The 22,963-nt window shown below is 56.3% G+C and overlaps 1 protein-coding gene across 7 annotated transcripts in view; it reads left to right on the plus strand.

The window, feature by feature from the left end:
• The window catches only part of HDAC5 (histone deacetylase 5), a 35,938-nt gene extending 14,101 nt beyond the window's left edge, over positions 1-21,837 (plus strand). For 5 of the 7 annotated variants that reach the window (XM_025440553.3, XM_025440555.3, XM_049114014.1 and 2 more), the window contains 24 exons: positions 9,386-9,645; positions 9,741-9,885; positions 10,005-10,119; positions 10,418-10,548; positions 10,680-10,826; positions 10,917-11,029; positions 11,353-11,484; positions 11,713-11,935; positions 14,030-14,241; positions 14,507-14,800; positions 15,556-15,721; positions 16,345-16,478; positions 16,839-16,959; positions 17,434-17,483; positions 17,647-17,754; positions 18,172-18,227; positions 18,375-18,462; positions 19,615-19,734; positions 19,991-20,088; positions 20,263-20,381; positions 20,859-20,992; positions 21,246-21,330; positions 21,463-21,628; positions 21,713-21,837. In XM_025440553.3, the coding sequence (XP_025296338.1) occupies positions 9,386-9,645; positions 9,741-9,885; positions 10,005-10,119; positions 10,418-10,548; positions 10,680-10,826; positions 10,917-11,029; positions 11,353-11,484; positions 11,713-11,935; positions 14,030-14,241; positions 14,507-14,800; positions 15,556-15,721; positions 16,345-16,478; positions 16,839-16,959; positions 17,434-17,483; positions 17,647-17,754; positions 18,172-18,227; positions 18,375-18,462; positions 19,615-19,734; positions 19,991-20,088; positions 20,263-20,381; positions 20,859-20,992; positions 21,246-21,330; positions 21,463-21,628; positions 21,713-21,752 (3,257 nt within the window). In that variant the 3' untranslated portion in view covers positions 21,753-21,837. Of the gene's footprint in view, positions 1-7,715; positions 7,836-9,385; positions 9,646-9,740; positions 9,886-10,004; positions 10,120-10,417; positions 10,549-10,679; positions 10,827-10,916; positions 11,030-11,352; positions 11,485-11,712; positions 11,936-14,029; positions 14,242-14,506; positions 14,801-15,555; positions 15,722-16,344; positions 16,479-16,838; positions 16,960-17,433; positions 17,484-17,646; positions 17,755-18,171; positions 18,228-18,374; positions 18,463-19,614; positions 19,735-19,990; positions 20,089-20,262; positions 20,382-20,858; positions 20,993-21,245; positions 21,331-21,462; positions 21,629-21,712 lie in introns of all 7 variants that reach the window. The other 2 variants (XM_049114016.1, XM_049114017.1) reach the window with 1 other exon arrangement.
• Positions 21,838-22,963: the final 1,126 nt, after the last annotated feature.

Genomic DNA, 22,963 nt, shown 5'->3' on the forward strand with positions numbered 1-22,963 from the left:
GTATCCCCGGGAGGGAGTATAAACACAGGGGGCTGCTCTGGCCCTGGTCTGGTAGAGCCAGAAGCTCTAACTGAAGACCCTGCTCAATGACTCTGCCCTGAATCCTCTGAGTCAAGCCCATCTCTTGGAGAGCAAAGGACTGACTGCAGAGCATTTCTTGCAGGCAGCTCAACCCTATCAGGCAGATGCCATACCGATCCACCCGTCCTGCCCCCCTCCTCGCCCCCCCTCTGTCCCTAGCCTCTCGGCAGCAGTTGGCAATTGGCCTAAAGTTTTCTCCTCAGCATGGTCTCTTACCTTCTTTCAAGTTAGACCCTAGAATCCTTGCAGGATGGAATCCTGCTACTCCCATACCTTCCCTAAGGCTGCCTGTCTGCATAGACCTCCCCACTCCCAGCCCCTCTCTCCAGATCCCTCTGCCCCCACCTGCCACACACACACTGCCTAGCCTTCTGATCGGTGGTGTGGTCCATGCTGGCAGGAGGGAGGCGTGAGTCACCTCAGCGGCTCGGGGAGAGGGCTAAGAATGTTCCCCCTGCGCAGCTCTGATGCTGTGTCTGTGACGCGGCTAGGGACAGATATAGGCCTGGAGCTCGGATGCCTTGTTTTTTTTTTTTTTTTTTTTTTTTGGACTCTGGAATGTAAATAGATGTTTCAAATAGAAACGCTTTAACCTTTGGGTTAAAAAAAATCCACCCCGGATAAACACGGCCATGAGGGCTCAGGCAGCCTGGTGTTCCCCCCCACCCCCGCCTGCCTCCTCTCCCCATCTCTTGATCAGTCTCCAGACAGGATGCAAAAGCCTATGGCTAAAAAAGCAGGTGTCCAAGGACGCTTCTTGGGCAGTATGTGTCGCCAGTCCTCCCCAGCCCAAGAGGTTGGGGAACAGGGCTTGCCAGGATGGCTGTCTAACCTGGACTTTACTTACTCCAGCAGCAAGTCTTTGGAACCCTCTTTTAGGGCCATCCTTTGCTCTCTGGGTGTCTCGTTCACAGCCATTCTGTAGCACAGTGCCTGGCGCATGGATGAATGAATGTTGCTTGGAGGGGCTGGTGTCCAGGGCTGATGTCAGGATTCCTGGGTTCTATTCTGGGGCTTGGCCTGTGGGTGAATAGACAGATATGGTGAGTTGTCCCAGTGGGTGAGCCAGAGCCTTGGCTGGGGGAGCCCACAGGGGATGCAGGGCACTCTGCTGTTCCTGCTTGATGAGGGGAACCAGCCATAGTTTCTGATAGTGCCATCAGAGGTCTTCCTCGATGGACGGGGTCTCTGCCTGGCTTCTGCACAACAGCCTGGCACACAGTGGCCACCCCGAGCATTCAGGCATCGTTGCAGCTTGGGGAGCCTCAGAGCTCCAACTCGTGTGTGGGATTCCCAAGGACACAGTGCTGGGGGATCCCGTTTCCTTTCTGTGGGCCCTGGATTCCCCTGTGGCCCGGACTGGGCAGACCTGATGCTTAGGCATTGTGTAGGATTTTATGAGCAGGCATGGAGGAGGAGTCTCCTTTCCCCAGTGAAGGAGGGTGTGAATCCTGCTTGTGCCAGGAAGGATGCTGCGTATGCTGGGAAGTGCCATGGGGTTTGGGTTTGGTATCGGGATTTCCCCTGGATATTCTTATTCGTGTTCTTCACACCATTCTAAGCTTGGCTGGGTGTGTGGGTGTGTAGGTGTAGGGGTGTGGGGAAGGTAGAAAGGGCGAGGCTCAGGTGGGACAGGAACTAATAATGTCCTAAGTGACAAAAGTATCCGATGCTTTCCTTACCTTGTCTCTTTTAGTAAGGTATTATTAGGCATGTTGTATAATTGAGAAGGATCAGAGAGGTAAAGGAACTTGCCCAAGGTCACAGGGTAAGTGACAGCTGGGATTTGGATTCAGGTCTCTTTGTAGGGCTACTGCCAACCCATACAAACGTTCCTTTGTATACATTTTTGAGAGGTGGCCCTTCTTCCGGGTGGATACATCTACATGCCAGAGCACGTGGCTTAGCAATTGGAACGTGGGCTAGATTTCAGCCCCAACTTGCCCCTGTGGTTGGGTGCTCTTATGTAGTATACAATTTGCACAACTTGTCTTTGTGTCTCCTGTTTGTGCTTCTAGAGAATAGAGACCAGTCTGGCTTTGGGGGGAAGAGGGGGCTCCTGAGGTTTCCAAGAGATTTTGTTTTCTGTGAATAGTGGGTCAGCTTTCTCCCTCCCTGCAGGGAATTCAGGGGAGCAGGGCACTCAGGAACAAAGTTGAACACTCTATCCCATTCAGATAGCCTCCCTACCCCCATCCCCTCCTCCTTCATCCCCTCCTCTTGTTTTTGAGACCCTCAGCTGTCCCTTCCCTGCTACACAGCTGCCAGACAGGAAATCAGATTAACTGTGTCCACACACACAGCTGTAACAGCTGTCAGGTTGGCAGCAGAAATGAGTGTAGCCAGACCATGAGAAAGTAGTTCTCAAACTTTCAGTTGTATCAGAAGTACTAAGGGAATATATTAACTTGCAGAGCTCCAAGCCTTAGCCCCCTGAAGGGTTCGGATTCTGTAGGGCATTTTTGACGCATCTCTGGTGATTTTGATGTGAGTAGACTTAGGCTCTGCGGACAGAAGTTGTGTGGACGGGATCATGGGGCCTCTCAGTCTGCAGTGGATGTCACCAGCAACTCTGGAGGGCCTCAGCAGGCTCTGGACTCCTTGCAGCAGGGGGGAAGGCTGTCGCCCCAGTCAGAGGCAAACCCAGCCCATGGCAGCCTGGCAGTCTACAGAGGGAGGATGCCTTGAGACACTGGTCAGCAGGTGTCTAAACCCCGGCTGGGGTGGGGGATTATGGCAAGTGGCCAGGTGGGCAGGTGGGCAGTGCGCCCTGCTGGATGCTATGCTCAGGGCTGGGTTGCACTTCGGGAGTGGAAGCAGAGCCCCCCCCCCCCCCCCCCGGAGCCCCTGCTGTCCACCCCAGGTGTGGAGTGAACAGGCCCAGCAACAGCTGCAGGCTTTGAATGATTAGTGTGACTTTGAGCTGCCTATAGCTTGGTGCCCCAGTGTTTCCTGGAAATGGGCTGTGAGAAGTGAGTCTGTTTCTCCTCCAGATAGCAACTGAGAGATCAATGAGTAGCTCTCCCTTCACCAGCGAGACACTGTGCCTTCCACCGGGCCTCTGCACCTGCTAGTCTTAAGGTCCTTCAGAGGCACAGTCGGCCTCAAGGTTTCTGGGGACTCTAACCACTGAACCCTTCTCGCCTGTGCTCCTGGGCTCTGGTGTGCCGGACGGCCAACTGGATGCCCTGTCTAGATCCTTGCATCCTTCTCTCATTAAGTGCAGGAGTGGGCCTCATAGTTTCTCCTGGTGGTGGTGGTTATTGTTGGTTTGTGTTTTTGTTCTATTTTGTTTTTAGTGGGAGGCAGAGAGTCAGAAGACCCTGAGTAAGCCCTAGCTCCTCTGCCTCCTTTCCAGATGACACTGGGCAAGTCTCTTTCAGCTGTGGTCTCACGTCCTCTCTCAGTTTGGGAAGCTGAGTTGCTGATTTGCAGGTCCTTCCTGCACTAACGTTCTAAAAGCCCCTGAAGTCAGTTGCACGTTGCTTCTGCCTTTCAAGAAGAGGGGCTCAGAAATGTGGATAGATCATGTGGGATAGTACTGGGGAGAGAGCTGTCACTTCGAGGTTGGATACCAGGGGAGACTTTCCAACCACTTGGAGTTGGGGCCCTGAGAACATGGAGCAAAACTTGGGCTCGTCTGTGCTAAGTAATGCTTCTGAGGGACCGGAGGGATGCCACAGCCGTGGACTGAACCACAGAGGACAGAGCAGCCCTTCTTGGAGGCAGCGAGGTGGGAGAGACAGCCTGGATGTGCTGTGGTTGGGAGGAGGCTGTTCCCAGCGATTCCTTCTCGAGTGCTGGGATCTAGCTGCTGGCAACTCCTGTTTGTGTTGTGTGGGGCCCATGGCAGGGCTTTGATGGGGACAGGACCACAGAGCAACCTTGAAGCAAACTGAAACGAGAGAGCTAAGGCCTCCCTCTCGTAGTGGTCTGAGCTTGGCACAGTTCTAAGTTTTTTTATTTGTTTGTTTGTTTAATATTTATTTAAGAAAGAGAGAACATGAGAGCATACAAGTGGGCTAAGGGGAGAGGGAGGGGGTCAAGCAGACTCCCGACTGAGTGGAGAACCTGATGTGGGCTGGATCCCAGAAACTGGAGATCATGGCCCAAGCCGAAGGCAGATGCCCACTGACTGAGCCACCCAGACACCCTGGGTTCTAAGTATTTTATTTCACACACTTTAGAAGCATTCTGAGAAGTGGTCTAAAGTCTTAGCTAGACTGACAGAGGAGTCCAGGACACACACAGCACACAGATATATCAGGAGCCATTAGTACCAGTCCTCACTAGCAGCCCCTGAGATCTTCCTGGGCCCAGTGCCAAGCTCATCTGTGAGTCCTCTCCAGAGCCTGAGAGCTCTGGGAAGAAGGTACTTACTCCATTTCACAGAGACCTGCATGGAGCACAGATAGGTACTGAGCACCTTGCGCTAGGAAGTAGCACAGCCTGACTTGAACCCTGGCATTCTCTTACCCCAGAGCCAAGGCTCTTAACCATTACGTGATGTGTGTTCGCTTGCGTTACATGAGGAGCTGTGAAAATTGCTAGGTGAGAGTCCTCCCCAGCTTGCACATGTGGAAATACTGTCTGAATTGTGGTAGAACCTGTTGAGCCTAAATTGGCCTCACTAGTCACGTAAGAGCACAGAAATAGATCATGGGAACCCGTCCCTGGTGGGGAGGGGTCATCGGCGTCATGGGGAGGAGTGCGAAATGCTACTGCCTGCCTCCTTCCTGAATCCCTCAAGGCCGAGGAAGGGACAAGCTCCTTTTCCCATTCTCTAGAGGGACAGAACGGGGTCGTTAGACATCGCAGGAAGCTGCTGACTGCCCAGCCTGGGGAGGGAGCTCCTCAGGGCACGGGTTCTGGTGGAAGGTGCTGCCCTCTCCGATGGGCTGCCAGCACATTACTCTCCAGAGGGGCCAGTTACCGAGGCTGGCTGGAGTGGAGGGCCTGGGATGCCCTACAGTGGAACCAGGGTACTCAGGTTAGTGTTCAGAGGGTGTGAGTCCCTGCTAGTTAGCTTGTGGGATCTTTTGCACAGCAGCCTAAGAGGTGTGATTTCCTCATCGGTGCAAAGAGTCGGCCTAGTCGGGTGATCTCAAAGGCCCTCTTCACCCTCTCCCCTCTTTTTCGTAAGGTAGTTCCTTTGATCTAGGACTTAGCTGCAGAGGCCTCATTTTTTATCTTGCATAGATGTTCCAGACAGCACAGTGTACCCCTGTCTCATACTCTGCGTACCCTGGGTCTCTTACTTCTCCCCTAGCCTTCGGTGGCTGGTGGCTCCTGGGAGCAGGATCTTTTTTTTCTTTTTTAAGATTTTATTTATTTATTTATGAGAGAGAGAGAGAGCAGCAGACACATAGGCAGAGAGAGAAGCAGGCTCTCTATAGGAGCCTGATGTGGGATTCGATTCCGGACTCCAGGATCATGCCCTGAGTCAAAGGCAGACGTTCAACTGCTGAGCCACGCAGGTGTCCCTAGCAGGGTCTTTTAAGAGCCAGGTGTTAAGCTTTCTAGGTCTGTTGGGCAGGTCCACATGCTGTGTCGACCCCCTCCATCTAGGGCTTCTGGGAGGTGTGTGGGGGGGACTAAAAGTACTATTTTCCTGCTGCCAGGGTTTGGGGCACAGGGATTCTGGAACTGGTGATTTCTTCACTTGAGGGTACGGTGCTGGGGCATGGCTTGCAGGATGTTCCAAGCAGGGGGAGGGCCTGGCCTTACCCTTGGGCAACCAGATTTGTTTTTTTATTTTAATTTTTTAAAAGATTTCTTATTTATTCATTCATGGGAGACACACAGAGAGAGGAGGCAGAGACACAGGCAGAGGGAGAAGCAGGCTCCATGGAGGGAGCTGATGTGGGACTCGATCCCCAGACTCTGGGATCACACCCTGAGCCACTCTGGTGTCCCATGTTTTTTTTATTTTGAACTCTTCTTCCTAAACATGCTGCTAAAACCTGCTCCTCATTCCCTCTCTAGGAGATTACTGTGTTGGCTGCCTAGCTTCCTCTCTATTCTCTCTAGCTGTCTGTCAGAAGGAGGCATGGGGGCTGAGGGTGGGACCCAGGGCCTTGCCCTCCTACCTGACCTCTCTCCTGGCCTTTTTGGGGACTCTTTGCTAGCTAGAGTTCCCAGCCTTTCCTCCTAGGGAGCAGTGTCAGCTTACTCGCTTCCTTTTTTCAGAGGTCCTCCCCCTTTCTTGGTCCACCAGGAGGCGGTCGAGAGCCTCCTCTAATCTTCACACACCCATTTCTCCTTCCAGGTATTTGATTCTAATGGTGGCTACTGCCACCTGCTCTGTTCATGCCAGGCTGGCAGAGGGCACAGATCCTTTAGGGGGTACAGGGCCAGCCAGGCTTTGGGTTTTGTGCCCAGAAAACTTCATTCAGGAGACTCTGTGCTTCCCCTCACCCTTTCCCTGACTCCAGCTGCTCAGCTGTCACCCCTTCCATCTTAGAGCCAGGTTATGACCTGGCAGGCCTCTGGGGTGCTGCATGCTGTCCAGGCCCCCACAGAGCCTGCAGACTAATATTCTCTAGTTAGCTGTGCTTCCTGCTTGCATGGGAACAAGGCTATGTGGCGGAGTCCTGCCACCTGCGTACCAGTGGGGCTGGGGCTCCTACTGTGGCCGGGGCCTAGCCTCTCTGCCACGGTGGTGGCTGTGTGGGAGCCCCGGTGGGAGATTCCCATCGCCCGAGCCCGTGCCCTCTCTGCAGGGCTCCTGCAAGGGAAGCCAGCACTGCTGGCGGCAGGGTTATCTGCTGGGAGCCAGGAGCACTTGGACCCCTGCCCTTCCCTGGGAGGGCAGGCTGGCAGTCATCCGGTTCCTGCAGCCCCAGCACTGCCGGGAGCAGCAGGTTGAAGCCTGTCCTTCTCTTGGCTGAACGGTCAGAGTGCCACAGGCCAAGCCATCCTTGCCGAGGAATAGATAACTCTCCAGCCAGCCCGGTGCTTTGCTGAGCATCTCCAGGGCTGGGGAGACTGGGGGCTGACTGCTCCCTCCTTGCTGTCACCCTGCTTTGCACCCTGGACGAGGTCGGCCACCTCCAGAGGAGCCCTTTGCAGGGCCTTTCCAAAGGCCCTTCCTCCTGATGCCGGGGGAGGACACGGGCTGGGAGGGAAAGTGAGTGAGTGTACTTGTGTCTGTGTATGAAACCCCACCCTCCTGGCCACATCTGGCCACTCCTGCAGATGTGGCTCTGGCCTCATGGCCACAGAGTCGTCAGTGTGGCTGGCGGGCAAACCACAGAGGAATGTGCCTAGCAGTGCTGGGTGGAGAAGGGGCTGGTGGGGACTGAGCTGTTCTGCTCAGCCTTTACCTGCCCCCCCCCATCTCTGGCGGGTCCCAGGGGCCGTGTTTGGGCACAAGGGTAGTAGCAGGGCCTTCACCTTCAGCAGGCCCAGCCCCTGCCTAGGTGACACTCATTCAACATGGGTTCCTGGGAGAGATTCAGGCCCATTGACTGCACAGGGTATGGGAGCCTCCCAGTTCAGCCCTTAGTCCCCTCCCAACTCCCTGTCCACTCCCAGGGTGGGTTGATGGTGGGGGCCTGGGCAGAGAGAGGCTCTGCTCACGAGGGCAGGAGACACTGGTAGCCACCAGGATGTTGGGGTCCTTCCTTCTCCAGGCCCAGGCTGGAGTGGGCTGCCTTGCCACAGGAAGGTCTTCCCAGCTCCCTGTGGCCTCCCTGGGCTGGAGTGAGAAAAGTGAGGGCTTTCTTTGGAGAAAGAAATGGAAAAGAAACAAGGTGGGTTGGCCCTGCCTCTCTCACTTCCTCCTTCCCAGGCGGTGGGTAGCCTGCCTTCCCCTTCCTGCTAGAGTTGGGCGGCTCTGTGGAGTGTGGGCTGGGCTTGGGGCTCCCTGCTGGTGTGGTGTATGCCCAGTTGCCCTGGCAACCCCAGGGCAGTGGTGGGGAGTGACACTCAGGGACCAGAGGACAGCGTACAGGGATCAAGAGGTTAAGACCCGGAGCTTTGCGTGAGCCCATTGGAACATGTGCCTCTCCCTAGGACCCCTGAGCCCATGGTCCCCACCAGGCCCCTCCCCCCATTCTCTTCCTTGCCAGTTCTCCCAGAGGCTGGAGACCAGAGTTGAGGAGATCTCTGCCTGAGCTCATGCCTCTGCGCCCCGCCCTCCCATGCATTACCCTTCTTCCTGTCTGATTCCCTTTCCTTTCCTGTCTCCTCCTCCCACCTCCTCCCTGTGCCGCCCGCCCATTCTCTCGTTCCCCCTCCCCCCAGGCACAGCTGCTGTTTGGCTCACTCTATATATAGCGGCATTTTCAGGGTAATTACAATAAAACTGTTGAAAGGAGATAATCCAGCAAAGGAAGCAGAGTCTGACTCCCAGCCCCCTCCTGTCCCTGGTTTGGTGCAGCCCTGCACCCCCTTTCCTTGGGGCCTCCTGCCCCTCCCCCCACTCCCTCCCTTTTATCACAGCCTCTCCCTTGGGTCCTGTCTGCCCCAGCTGGGCATGGGGCAGAGAAAAGGGGAGAGGGTAGGGGGAAGGGCCCCACGGGTCTCTCCTGGGTTTACTAAGGGCCCTGGCTGTCAGGCCCCTCAGTTCTAGAACCAACATCTGCTTCAGTTTCTCTTGTAGTATAGGCTTCTCGTCATGTTGAGTGGTGGGGAGGAGGCAAGGAAAGGGCAGTGGTTTAAGTAGCATAGGGTTTGGATTCACATTGGGTTCATTGATCACCTGACCAGATGTCTTTGGTCATGTACTTAAACCTTTCTAAAGCTCAGTGTCCTCATCAGTAAAACACCTAGTGGTGTTAATGATCAATGACAATATAGTCATGTGTCGAGCACTCACAATCTTCCAGAGAGTGTGCTTCATGCTCATGCATATTTTTTATTCCTTTGTTTTTGTTTCAAAGGTTTATTTATTTATTTTAGAGAGAAAGAGCTTGAAGTAGGGGAGGTGGAGAGGGAGAGAGGGACAAGCAGACTCCCCGCCGAGTGTGGAGCCCAATGTGAGGCTCCATCTCAGGACCCTGAGATCATGACTTGAGCCAAAACGAAGAGTCAGATGCAGAGTCGGATGCTTAACCGACTGAGCCACCCAGGCACCCCAGCTTATGCATATTTTCTTATTGAAGTTCACGGCTTTGACTTCACATGATTAAGATAGAACCCAGTTCTGTGGAGCAGAGGGATTTGCCTACCCTTCTCCCTCCTGATTTATTCTTTTGGGTCTGGCGGTCCTGCCTGGTAGCCTTCTGGGCCCCCGGCATGGCTGCCAGGGCATGGTGGCGTTGGCACTAGGCTCTCTGACGCCTGTCTCTTGTCCCCGCAGTGGAGGTGAAGCCGGTGCTGCCTGGAGCCATGCCCAGCTCCATAGGGGGTGGGGGAGGAGGCAGCCCCAGCCCCGCGGAGCTACGGGGGGCTCTGGCAGGCCCTGTGGACCCCGCACTGAGGGAGCAGCAGCTGCAGCAGGAGCTCCTGGCGCTCAAGCAGCAGCAGCAGCTGCAGAAGCAGCTCCTGTTCGCCGAGTTCCAGAAACAGCATGACCACCTGACCCGGCAGCACGAGGTCCAGCTGCAGAAGCACCTCAAGGTGCGCAAGGAGGGTGCGGGGTGGGGGTGGGGGCGCCCAGACCTCTGCCCCCCGCCTGGAGCTGGCTCACTCTGCCTCCCCCTATGCCCCTGCAGCAGCAGCAGGAGATGCTGGCGGCCAAAAGGCAGCAGGAGCTGGAGCAGCAGCGGCAGCAGGAGCAGCGGCGGCAGGAGGAGCTGGAGAAGCAGCGGCTGGAGCAGCAGCTGATCAGCCTGCGGAACAAGGAGAAGAGCAAAGAGAGTAAGGCCCGCCTCACGCCTCACGCCTCCCGCCTCCTGCCCCTCTGCCCCTGGCCGCGGGCTCCTGCCCCAAGCACCCTCGGGCCCCGAGCACCAGGTCAGCTGCACCCTGTCCCGCAGGTGCCATCGCCAGCACCGAGGTGAAGCTGAGGCTCCAGGAATTCCTTCTGTCGAAGTCAAAGGAGCCCACGCCCGGCGGCCTCAACCATTCCCTCCCACAGCACCCCAAATGCTGGTAATGGCTCTTGGCAGGCACGGGTCATAGAGGCGCCCTGCTCCAGCTGCGTGGCTGCCAGGACAGCAGGGGGCTCCTGGCCGGAGCCAGAGACAGGCCCCCACAGTCTCTCTGAGGATGTAGAACTCCTCCCCTACCCCCACCCCCCACCCTGGCTTCTCTCTTTGCTTCCTGCCCCAGGACCCGTCTCCTGTCCCTTGATGTAGTGGGCAGCTCCTCAATGGGATTGCTTGGAGGCAGGTGCAGTTGGCTGGGTGATAACCTTGGTCTGTCTCTGTCCCCACTCCACACCCTCCAGGGGAGCCCACCATGCTTCTTTGGACCAGAGTTCCCCTCCCCAGAGTGGCCCCCCTGGGACGCCTCCTTCCTACAAACTGCCTTTGCTTGGGCCCTACGACAGCCGCGATGACTTCCCCCTCCGCAAAACAGGTGTGTAGTGCCTGACCTGGCTTTCCAGAATATGGCTCCCTAGGGGTAGGGGTTGGAATTCAGAGGGCCAGGCTACGGGTGTGTGCCTTGTTCCTGTGGCTGTATCTGAGCCCTGGTTCCCTTTGCCCCAGCCTCTGAACCCAACTTGAAAGTACGTTCGAGGCTAAAGCAGAAGGTGGCTGAGCGGAGAAGTAGTCCCCTTTTGCGCCGCAAAGATGGGACAGTCATTAGCACCTTTAAGAAGAGAGCTGTTGAGATCACCGGTGCTGGGCCTGGGGGTAAGGGCTCCTATCTTGTTCCTGTTTGGAAGTCCTGGGAGTGGGTGGGTGGCTCTGAGCATGCCCAGGTGACAGCCCATTCTCCCATAGTGTCCTCCGTGTGTAACAGTGCACCAGGCTCCGGCCCCAGCTCTCCCAACAGCTCCCACAGCACCATTGCTGAGAATGGCTTTACTGGCTCAGTCCCCAACATCCCCACCGAGGTACAGGCCTGCAGAGGGCTGGGTGGGTGGGCCAAAACTGCTCCGTTTCCCTTGGAAGACGGAAGGCAGCTCCTTCCTGTATGTGTGTCTTGCTGAGAGTATTCAGCAGACTCTCTGCCCATGTAGACAGGCCACAGGGACCTGTTGCCTTTAAGTGGGCTTTGTCCTGCGGGCCTCTGAAGGACTGTGAGCTCTCAGTATCCCCCAGGTGGGGCTTGGTGTGGGGAGCGGGGAGCGAGGCACGAGGCACCATTCAGAGCCCTTTGCCCCAGGTGCCCCCCCTTTGCTTGCTCTCATGCCTGTGTCTCCCAACTGCTCCCTAGATGCTCCCCCAGCACCGGGCCCTCCCTCTGGACAGCTCCCCCAACCAGTTCAGCCTCTACACGTCTCCCTCTCTGCCCAACATCTCCCTAGGGCTGCAGGCCACAGTCACTGTCACCAACTCACACCTCACCGTAAGTCTGGGCACGGGCCCCATCCTCTCTCTGGTGTTGAGGTCTGTGGTTCTGGATGCCTCCAGCTGGGGCTCTTGTTCTCACCAGACCCTGATGGAGATCACATGGCCTTCCTCAGAGCTGGGGGGTGGGCAGAGGGTAGGTGAGGGATGCTGACCATGGGACAGCAGTGGCAGGACTGGGGCCAGCATCCCCTCCCTCATCTCCATCTCCCTTCCCCACTGCCAGGCCTCCCCGAAGCTGTCCACGCAGCAGGAGGCCGAGAGGCAGGCCCTCCAGTCCCTGCGGCAGGGCGGCGCACTGACGGGCAAGTTCATGAGCACATCCTCCATCCCCGGCTGTCTACTGGGCGTGGCACTGGAGGGCGACACTAGCCCCCATGGGCACGCCTCCCTGCTGCAGCATGTGTTGCTGCTGGAGCAGGCTCGGCAGCAGAGCACCCTCATTGCTGGTGAGCTGGCGGGCAGTGGTGCAAGGGAGTGGGTATCAGGCCCCTCTTCAGAGGGTGTAGGCCAGCCATCAGGGAATAGGTAGGGACACTCCAGCTCTGTCACAGCTCTCCTCCATGGCATCATTGATATCTTGTGTGTTCTACAGACATGATAGAGCACCTACAGCCTACCAGACGCTGTCCTCGACATTGTCTGCTGCTGTGATGTGCTCATGTTCCAGAGCCATGCTGTCCAGTGGACAGACAACACAACACAGGCCGCATATGTAACTTAAAAGTTTTCTAGAGCCACATTAAAAAATGTAAAAGGAAGGGCAGGCCACCTGGCTGGTTCAGTTGGTAGAGCATATGACTCTCGATCTTGGTTCAGGGTTGTGAGTTTGAGCCCCAGGTTAGGTGCAGAGATTACATAAAGATGCAATGCTTAAAAAGAATGTGAAAATAAACTGATGAAATTAGCTTTAATAAGGTATACTTGGGACGCCTGGGTGGCTCAGCACTTGAGCGTCTGCCTTTGTCCTAGGGCGTGATCCTGGAGTCCCGGGATTGGGCTCCCTGCATGGAGCCTGCTTCTCTCTCTGCTTGTGTCTCTGCCCCTCTCTCTCTGTGTCTCTCACGAATAAATAAAATCTTAAAAAGAAAAAGAGGTATACTTAGATTTGCCGTATTGTCATTTCAACATACAATTGATAGAGTTATCATTGAGACATTTTACTTTGTGTCTCATACTGTCTTTGAAATCCAATGTATGTTTCACACTTAGAGTAGTTTTCAATTTATTTTTTTATTTTTTTAAGGTTTTGGAATTGTATTTATTGAGAGAGGCAGGGAGTGCACTTGAGTAGGGAAGGGGGCAGAGGGAGAAGCAGACTTCCCATTGAGCAGGGAGCCTGATATGGGGCTCAATATCAGGACTTTTCTTTTTCTTTTTTTTAAAGATTTTATTAAACATATTTAATATTCAGAGAGAGAGAGAGAGGCAGAGACATAGGCAGAGGGAGAAGCAGACTCCATGCAGGGAGCCCAACGTGGGACTCGATCCCGAGACTCCAGGGCCACACCCTGGGCTAAAGACAGGCACCAAACCGCTGAGCCACTCAGGGATCCCCTGGGGCTCGATATCAAGAACCAGGGGTAATGACCTAAGCTGAAGGCAGATGCTTAGTGACTGAGCCACCCAGGCACCCCTTATTTATTTATTTGAGAGGGAGAGAGAGAATGTGAGTGGGGGAGGGAGAAGGACAAGCAGACTCAGTGCTGAGTGTGGAGCCTAATATGGGGCTTTACCTCATGACCCCAAGATCCTGACCTGAGTTGAGATCAAGAGTCAGGCACCCACCTGACTGAGCCACTTAGGCACCCCCATCTCAATTGAGCCAGGCTGCATTTCTTTTTATTATTATTATTATTATTTTTAAAGATTTTACTTATCTATTCATGAGAGACAGAGAGAGAGGCAGAGACAGAGGCAGAGGGAGAAGCAGGCTCCATGCAAGGAGCCTGATGTGGGACTAGATCCCAGGACCCTGGGATCATGCCCTGAGCCGAAGGTAGATGCTCAACTGCTGAGCCACCCACGCGTCCCTAGCCAGGCCGCACTTCAAGCACTCAGTGGTTACATGTGGCTGGCATCTATGGAGTTGGACAGCATAGCTTTGGAGAGTCAGACCTTAAGCAGCTGGTGGCATCAGAAGAGGTTTGGCTTCAAAGACACGTGACCGTGGGCCCCAGGCTTCCCCACCTGCTGGCATCCATGTCCATGATCAGGGAGATCCTGTTGCAGTTGGAGAAAACTAGGTCTTGTTCAGCTACCCTGAAGGCCTATGACTGTATGTGCAATAGTAAGGGAATCAAAGGAAGAGAGTGGTGAATCCAGGAAGGCTTGCTGATGGCAGTGGCTCTAAGCTGCAGAACTGTTCTGTTGTGAGGAAGAGGAAGAATGGGGCTCAGGTTTGGGGGCAGGGTGCCCCAGGCTTCTCCTGGGTTTTTCCTGATTATGTAGGTTGTGGTGTTCTAGGAGGGGGAGATCTTGGGGTGGGATGGGGGTACCCGGTGCCCTGTCAGTGATGGTGACTCCCTCCTCCCACCACGCAGTGCCACTCCATGGGCAGTCCCCGCTGGTGACAGGTGAACGTGTGGCCACCAGCATGCGGACAGTGGGCAAGCTCCCACGGCACCGGCCCTTGAGTCGTACTCAGTCCTCCCCGCTGCCCCAGAGCCCCCAGGCCCTGCAGCAGCTTGTGATGCAGCAGCAGCACCAGCAGTTCCTGGAGAAACAGAAGCAACAGCAGCTGCAGCTGGGCAAGGTGAGCCAGGAGCAGCCCAGGGCCAGGGTGGTGCTAGGTGCCAGGTACAACAGGGCACTGGCTAGGCTGACAGACAAGGGGATGGGGGCTAATGCCCTAGGCCACCCCCCAAGCCGCTTCTGCTCCAGCCTGCCTCCTGGAGAAGCTCTATACAGGCAGGGCGGGCCAGAGAGAGAGGCCAGGGAAGGACAGACCCTTTGGGGCCACAGGCTGCATGGCTGTGCCCCTCCCCACCAGCCTGTGTGCCCCCTTGTTCTGCTCCCAGATCCTCACCAAGACTGGGGAGCTGCCACGGCAGCCCACCACCCACCCTGAGGAGACAGAGGAGGAGCTGACTGAGCAGCAGGAGGCCTTGCTTGGGGAGGGAGCCCTGACCATCCCCCGAGAAGGCTCCACGGAGAGTGAGAGCACGCAGGAAGACCTGGAGGAAGAGGAGGAGGAAGAAGAGGAGGAGGAGGAAGAGGAGGAGGAGGAGTGCATCCAGGTCAAGGATGAGGAGGGCGAGAGTGGCGCTGAGGAGGGGCCTGACTTGGATGAGTCCAGTGCTGGTTACAAAAAGGTGCCCCCTCCACCCCAGCCCTTGATTCCTGCACCCCTTTCCACACTTGCCTTTCCCTCTCCCCATTCTGGCTGCACAGGGGCAGGTTCTGGAGAGAGCCAAAGCAGAGTAGGAAGGAGACGCTGGCTGTGGAAGGGGGCTCTGTGTGTGCTTGCATTGGCCTCAGAGCTGGCCACAGCCTGCCTGCTTCTCTCTGTGGCTGTGGCTCTGACGCAGCCGCCCACCCCTCCAGACTACTGTGTGTGTGTGTGTGTGTGTGCGTGCGCACGCGTGCGCATGCATGTGCTTGTGCACTCGCGGATGCACACCTGTGCATGCACATGGCCTGGGTATCTGCGTTTCTGCCTGGATAGGGCCGGTTGTGCGTTGGTCTGTGCGTGCATGTGCGCATGTGTACACACACGCCCCCACTGTTACTACAGTCTGCCCTGCACCTAGCTGTGCTCCATTCATTGCGGACACTACTGAGCCCTCCCGGCCTGACTCATCCTGCCCCCTCCCACGCCCCCATCCCTCCCAGCCTCTTACCTCAGTGCTACTCTGGCGTGACTCATCACATCCCTTGGCCCCCCACCCCCATCTCCTGGGAGGTGGAGATGGCGAAGGCTGGAGTGCCTCCTGTTCCTGGTAGAAGGATATGGGGAAAGAGGAGGTTTGGAAGAGAAAGACTGGAATATGGGCCCCCTTGGAGGCCCTAGGACACTCGTCCTCACTTTGATCTCATGCCCGCTCCCACCCACTCTCCTCCTACCCAGGTGTTCTCCGATGCCCAGCAGCTGCAGCCACTTCAGGTGTACCAGGCCCCCCTCAGCCTGGCCACTGTGCCCCACCAGGCCCTGGGCCGCACCCAGTCCTCACCTGCTGCCCCTGGGGGCATGAAAAGCCCCCCAGACCAGCCCGCCAAGCACCTCTTCACCACAGGTGAGCCCCCCCCCCACCAGCTGTCCTTCTACCATGTGCCAGGTGCCTATGCATGGTATCTAGCCTTGTGCAACCTGTTGAGGGACCGCATAAACCTGGGGCCCTGGGTGAAGAGAACTCACTATCTCAGTTGGGCCCTACCCTTCTAGCTTCCTGTTCTCTTCTCTTTGAGCTCAAAAGTGAGACCTCAGCCCATTCCAGAAAGCTTTTCCTCATGAAGCTGCCCTTGCTGTGCTCTCAGGGGGCATAGATGCCTGGGAATGGTCCTGCCTCACCCATGGAGTGTAGGGGTTCAGGGGATCAGTACACAGGGGCTGTGACAGAGTAGGGGGAAGGACGATGTGCCCTGAAGGGGGGTACCATGTTGAGAGCATGGTGGGCAGAAATGAAAACCAGTGGGGGTCTCAGGGGCAGCCTAGTTGAGGCTTTTGACCAGCAGGAACGGAAGAAGGGAACCACAGGAGAAGAGGGGTAGGTGCGTGGGAAGGCGGTTAGGCTGGCCATAGGTCCTTGGGCCAGGAGTGGCTAGGGAGAGCTCAGTGAGCTCTGCTGAGGATGGCGGCGGCTGGCCAGGCTGCTGTGGCCCAGAGTGGTGCTGGCTGACAGGTGTGTCTCTGGTCCAGGTGTGGTCTACGACACGTTCATGCTGAAGCACCAGTGCATGTGTGGAAACACACACGTGCACCCTGAACATGCTGGCCGGATCCAGAGCATCTGGTCCCGGCTGCAGGAGACAGGCCTGCTTAGCAAGTGTGAGGTAAGGGAGCCCCTCCTTCTTCCAGCCCCCAACTCACACCCAGCGAAAGCTTTTGTATATCCCCGTGCATGAAGCCTCTCTGTTTTCTTCATCCTTCTTTCAACCCCTGACCTCAGGGGCAGTCCCTTAGCCACCTCTCTGTTCCATCCCTTGCAGCCCGTTTAACTGTATAGGAGTGGTCCTGGACTGGGGTGCCTTGGGGCTGGGGCATACTTTTTACAAAAACCTTTGGATTCTTCTAAGGCCAGAAAGTGACTTCATGTGTCCCAGGCTGTGGGGCAGAGAGGGCCTGGGCATCAGGGAGAGCTAGGCCTTCGGTGCATCCCCTCACTGGCCTCTCCTCCTGCTCTCCTCACACAGCGGATCCGGGGTCGCAAAGCCACGCTGGATGAGATCCAGACCGTGCACTCCGAATACCACACCCTGCTCTATGGGACCAGCCCCCTCAACCGACAGAAGCTGGACAGCAAGAAGCTGCTCGGTGAGCTGGCAGGCGTGGGCCAGGCCACGTCCACTGCCCTGGTGGGATAGGAAACTGTCAGGGTAGGCAAGTGGGTCCCAGTAGGCACAGGTCATCCCCTGGGCAGAGGTGGTACAGTGCCACATTGCACACCTCCAGGCGCGCCATGCACATAGAGTACCACACGGGTGGGGGGCATTGCAGGAGAGTAAGAGGTGGCAGGTCAGGCTTAGAGATGGGGGAGTGTGCTTTGCTCTCTCCCTAACACATTGTGCCCCTTTCTTCCTGCCATCTGCCGCAGAAGTAAGGTGTTGCTGCCCCAGAATAGGGGACAGACCTCTTCCAACTGGAGAGGAGTAGGCTGTAAAGTTCTCTATTATGCTTGGGCCTGGCCTCCTTTTTCTGTGATGGGGCTCGCCACCCTCCACAGGACCTAACCTGTAGTCTTGGCAGTTGAGGCAACTTCCAGAGTAGCTTTGTCTCTCTTCCTTGCAGGCCCCATCAGCCAGAAGATGTATGCCATGCTGCCTTGTGGGGGCATTGGGGTGAGTAGGGCACCTGCCAGTAGGGATGGGCGGTTGGCTCTCCCAGCTATTGCCCCTCCTTTCCTGCCCAGCATGGCTGCTGGTCCACTGTCTAGGTGCCCACCCCCATTCTTGCCCTCCCCCTGCAGGGGGCACGCTGAAGCCTGCTCTCCTGCCCCCGCAGGTGGACAGTGACACCGTGTGGAATGAGATGCACTCCTCCAGTGCCGTGCGCATGGCAGTGGGCTGCCTGGTAGAGCTTGCTTTCAAGGTGGCCGCAGGAGAGCTCAAGGTGAGCTTGTGCCCTAGGCCTCGGCACCACGAGGCTTGGCCCTGCATCCTCAGGGGTGGAGGATGGGTGCTGCCTTGCCTTCCCCTTGAGCAAGGCACTGTCCCTTGCAAGCCTCACTCTCAGGTGCAGAGTGGGGAGGAGGTGATAGCTCCTGGGCCAGGTTGGGAGCAAGGGGTAAAGAGGGACTGGTGAAGAGGCACTACTGTGTGATGCTCGTGGGAATGGTGAGGTCAGAGGTGGTGCCTGCCTGCCCACATGGCCTGCAGCTGTGTTCCTAGGGTGTGAAAGACATGTTTCTGATCTGTGTTCTCTTCCCTGCCTTGTTTGTGTTCCTCTTCTTTTGTGTCCACCCCCTTTGTGGCCACCTTGCCTGCCTGTCGGTCTGTCATCTCTGCCCCTATGTCTGCCCTTCTTCAGAATGGATTTGCCATCATCCGGCCCCCGGGACACCATGCAGAGGAATCCACAGCCATGTGAGTGCCACCTCAGCCCTGCAGTAGACCCACTGCCCTCCTCCCTTCCCTTTTCCCTCTCAGCCGAGTTGCTATGTATCTTTTGCTCATGGAGCAAACATCTGTTGAAGCTGACCTCCCCAACCCTTTGCTCTCCCCACCCACCAGGGGATTTTGCTTCTTCAACTCTGTAGCCATCACAACCAAACTCCTGCAGCAGAAACTGAATGTGGGCAAGGTTCTCATCGTGGACTGGGTAAGCAGTGGGCTAGTGAGGTCAGGGTCGGCCTTCGGGAAGGCTCCACCCCAACATTGCCCCCTCTTCCTCAGCTGCCTGCACCACTGCTGGGCCTGGTGGCTTCCCAGATATCTTCCTGCTGGAGCATTAGCTCAGCCCTCCTATTCCCACGGGGCTCCCTCCTCACTAAGACTCGAAAGTGGTTTTAGCCCTGGTCCCTCTTGGCCCCCACCTTGTAGCCTCAAGCAACCGAGATTTTCTACCTTGAACAGTAGAGACCATTACCGCCGTTGCTAAAGCCACTCTTTTTTTTTTTTTTTAAAGATTGATTGATTTTACAGCATGCATGTGCATGCATATACGCACATGGGGGTTAGGCAGAGGGAGAGAAACCCAAGCAGACTGTGCTAAGCACAGAGCTCGATGTGGGGCTCAGTCTCACAACCCCAAGATCATGACCTGAGCCAAAACCAAGAGTTGGTTGCTTAACCAACTGCACCACCCAGGTGCCCCTAGAGCCACTCTTGACTGGGGGTTCACTCTGTGCCGGGACACACGGTACTGCTCATGGCCACCTCGAGTAGTACAAGTCAGGATGTGCATTTCTAGAAATGGAGACACTAAGCTGTCGGGTGATGTAGCCAACCAAAGTCACATAGTTTGGGATATTGGCACTGGGCTTCAGATCAGGTCTCTGGCCCCTAACACTTCTGGTCTTGCTGCTGGGCACTGCTTCTCAAACCCTGCCTCTTGTGGCAGAGGGAAAAGGAAGTACCCAGGAGCAGTCCTCAGCAAAGATGAAGTCTCTTTGAAGTCCAACTTTAGTTTAAAAATTCATGGAATATTTGGGTTCTTCAGAATGTATGTTTTCAGTTTCTTACTAGCTTTAATGTTCTCTCCACACTGTTGAGTAGAATGGGTTCTGCAGGTAGATCCCCCATATTTATCCCATGGCTTTGCATCTCCTCTGCACAGTGCCATATCCTGACCCATAGACCCTGGGTAGGAAAGTGGGGGCGATACTGTTGTGAATGGAGCATGATGCCCTGTAGCTTGTGGTGGACTGCATGCCCAGAGTTCACCATAGGGTGGAGGTGGGGGTGAGTGGAATTTTGACCTTTGGGCCAGAGCCAGAGCTTTTTTTCTAATGCTTCCACCCCTCCGCACTAGGACATTCACCATGGCAATGGCACCCAGCAAGCATTTTACAATGACCCGTCTGTGCTCTACATCTCCCTGCACCGCTATGACAATGGGAACTTCTTTCCAGGCTCTGGGGCTCCTGAAGAGGTATAGTTCCTGGGCTCAAATATGGGGCCCCGTGGGGAGGTGGCAGAAGGGGACCTAGCAGGGAGCCACGGATGCCTGTGGTAGTGCTGGTTCCCTGGGGAATCTGGGCTCCTAGTGGGAGGACCATGCAGGCCAACTGCCCTTCCGTGCAGAGCAGTAGTGAGTGGGAGTAAGGGTTGGAATCAGGGCTGAGGGCAGGGGCAGTGTCTGGGGTCCCTAGGCAGTGAGAATAACCCCTCCCCCACCACGCTGCTAGGTTGGCGGAGGGCCGGGCATTGGGTACAATGTGAACGTGGCATGGACGGGAGGTGTGGACCCCCCCATCGGAGACGTGGAGTACCTAACGGCCTTCAGGTGGGGACTGAGAAGGGCCGAGGGAGGGGTGGGAGACCCTGGGCCCTGCCATGGGAGGGGCAGAAAACACTCAATTTGGTGTGGGTGGAGGGGCTTGTCTCTGGGGGGAACACAGAGTGAGGTGAGGCCTGGCCTAGCCACCTGCCCGGGTTAGCTTGGGCCCTCCCTTTGCAGGACAGTGGTGATGCCCATTGCCCACGAGTTCTCACCTGACGTGGTCCTGGTTTCTGCCGGGTTTGATGCTGTTGAGGGACACCTGTCTCCACTGGGTGGCTACTCTGTCACCGCCAGATGTGAGCTGCTGGGGGATTGAGGGAGGCTGTGGAGCAGTGAGGATGGGGTTAAGTGGGGGCACGGGGCAGGAATAGACTGGTATTGCATAGATTGGGAGGAGGGAAGTGGGGGCTGGTGGGGGGCAGGTCCAGAACCTGGAATCATCTTGGCAGGAGCCTCCCCCTCTCCTTCTGCTGACCTTGGCCTTGGGGGGGTGGGGAGCAGGTGGCTGTGGGGTAGCAGAGGGTATATCTCCTTCCAGAGTCCTAGAGATGGAGTTTGTAGATCCCTCGTTTCAGTGGTGCTCCTTATGACATGTAATTGGAATGTATTTAGCCCATCTATTCTAATGGAGCGTTTAGCCTGTTGATACTGAATTTCATTAAGGATATATATTTGGGTTTAAATTCACCATTTTATTTTGTGCTATTTGTTACGCCTCTTGTTTTTGTTTTTGTTTTTTTTAATTCTTCCTCCCTTCACTCATCCTCCTAAAGGCTTTGGCCACTTGACCAGGCAGCTGATGACGCTGGCAGGGGGCCGGGTGGTGCTGGCCCTGGAGGGAGGCCACGACTTGACCGCCATCTGTGATGCCTCTGAGGCCTGTGTCTCAGCTCTGCTCAGCGTGGAGGTAAGGGATGCAAGGAGGCACTAGGGGTGAAGGGCCCCTTTCTTGATCAAGTGGCACTGACCAAGAAGGTGGGAAGGTCTTCCTGAGTCCTAAAGACAGCTGGTGGCCAGGGAGGGTTTTCTGACCCAGAGTTCCTCCAGAAAGCTAGGTTTGCCCCTGTCATGGAAGATGTCTGAGGCTCAATGAGGTGGTTAGAGGGCCAGGCACCACCAGCCATTCCCTACCATAAGCCTTCTCTTCTTTCCCCTACCAGCTGCAGCCCTTGGACGAGGCAGTCTTGCAACAAAAGCCTAACATCAATGCAGTGGCCACACTAGAGAAAGTCATCGAGATCCAGAGTGCGTGGGGACAGGCAGAGAGGCTCAGCCCTCAGCTTGCCAAGGGGGCAGAAGCCTATGGGTCTGCCAGGGTTGGGGACGTAGCATTGGGCTTTCTGTCCTCCCTGACACCTGCCTACTCCTCGTCCTCAGGCAAGCACTGGAGCTGCGTCCAGAGGTTCGCTGCTGGTCTAGGCCGTTCCCTGCGGGAGGCCCAGGCAGGTGAGACGGAGGAGGCAGAGACTGTGAGCGCCATGGCCTTGCTGTCGGTGGGGGCGGAGCAGGCCCAGGCTGCTGCTGCCCGGGAGCATAGCCCCAGGTAAGCCGCCTTCCTGACCTCTGCCTATGCTCAAGTGAGTGCCCCCACCTCAACAATCCCCCGTCTGTGTGCTTGTTCCCACAGGCCAGCAGAGGAGCCCATGGAACAGGAGCCTGCCCTGTGACGCCCTGGCCCCCATCCCTCTGGGCTTCATCATTGTGATTTTGTTTATTTTTTCTATTAAAAACAAAAAGTCACACATTCAACAACGTGTGCTGTGTGGGTCTCTCAGCCTTGCCTCCCTGCTCCTCAAAGCTGTCTCAGGCCTCCCCCTTGGCTTCTCTCAGTGTGGCCCAGGTCTCCACTCTAGAAGTTTGCTCCCCTGGAAGGTTGGGGGGGGACTTTCCAGCCACCCTCCATGTTGTGTCCCATGCCCACTTTCCTGCATCCTGTCCTTTTCCCCCTTGGAGCCTGGGCCAGCTTAGGGTGGCATGGGGGTCCAGGCAGTATTGTCTGGTTTTGGGGTCTCCCTGAGAGAGGAGGGAGCAGTAAGTTTGGTGCCTTGGCTTCAGCTGACTTGGGGGGAAATGCCTTAATTTCAGCCTCCTCCCCTCTCCAACCTCAGGGGAAGATCCAGAAGGTTGCTCTACAGTCTTAAGATACAGAATGGAGGGGAGGGGGGCTCCCACCCTGTGATACTTTACCTTTTTCCCTCTTCATTGTCCTCATCCTTTCTGCACAGAACCCTTCTCCTTTCTCTGGGCCTCAGTAGTGAGGGGAAAGCTAGTGCCCCAGAATGTGGGCCTATGTTCTGTAGGCAGGGCTGTGTTGCCTCACACTCCTCTGGGCCTATTTCCCCTTCCTAGGGGCTGGAGAGGGTCACAGTTGTGGGGAGTGGTGGGGCTGCACTCCTGGGTTCTGAGGGACCAGGAGGAGCTGTAGAAGCAGGCCTGCTCTCTGCCTTACTCTGTTGGCTTCCCTGTCCCTCTGCTGGTACGGCCTGGGGAGGGGGAGGTGGTCCCTGCAGGGGGACTCCAGGCTGGTGAGAGCCCCCCTGCTGTTCAGGACCACATTTCCCTAGCCATCCAGCATGCCATGAGAAGGGTCAGTGGCCCACCTCCCTCCTGGGGCCTTTTACTGTAAAGCCTGGGGATGGTGAGAATAGGGATTCTAGAAGGGGCAGGGCCAGAACCCAGGAACCCAGGAGTCTGCCTTTAGCTGTAGGTTCCCTTCATCCTGTGCTTCCTTTGCTGGCCACTGGCCCAAGGGAGCGAAGACCAGGAGGGGCTGGGCACCACTCTTTCTCTTTCCTAGGAGCCCAGCCCAGCCGTTTCTGGGGCTGGGGGCCCACAAGGCTTCTAGGGAATGCTGTCTAGCCTGTAGGAAACCAAAGAT

This window comes from Canis lupus, chromosome 9 (assembly GCF_003254725.2).
Source record: "Canis lupus dingo isolate Sandy chromosome 9, ASM325472v2, whole genome shotgun sequence".
Lineage (NCBI taxonomy): Eukaryota > Metazoa > Chordata > Mammalia > Carnivora > Canidae > Canis > Canis lupus.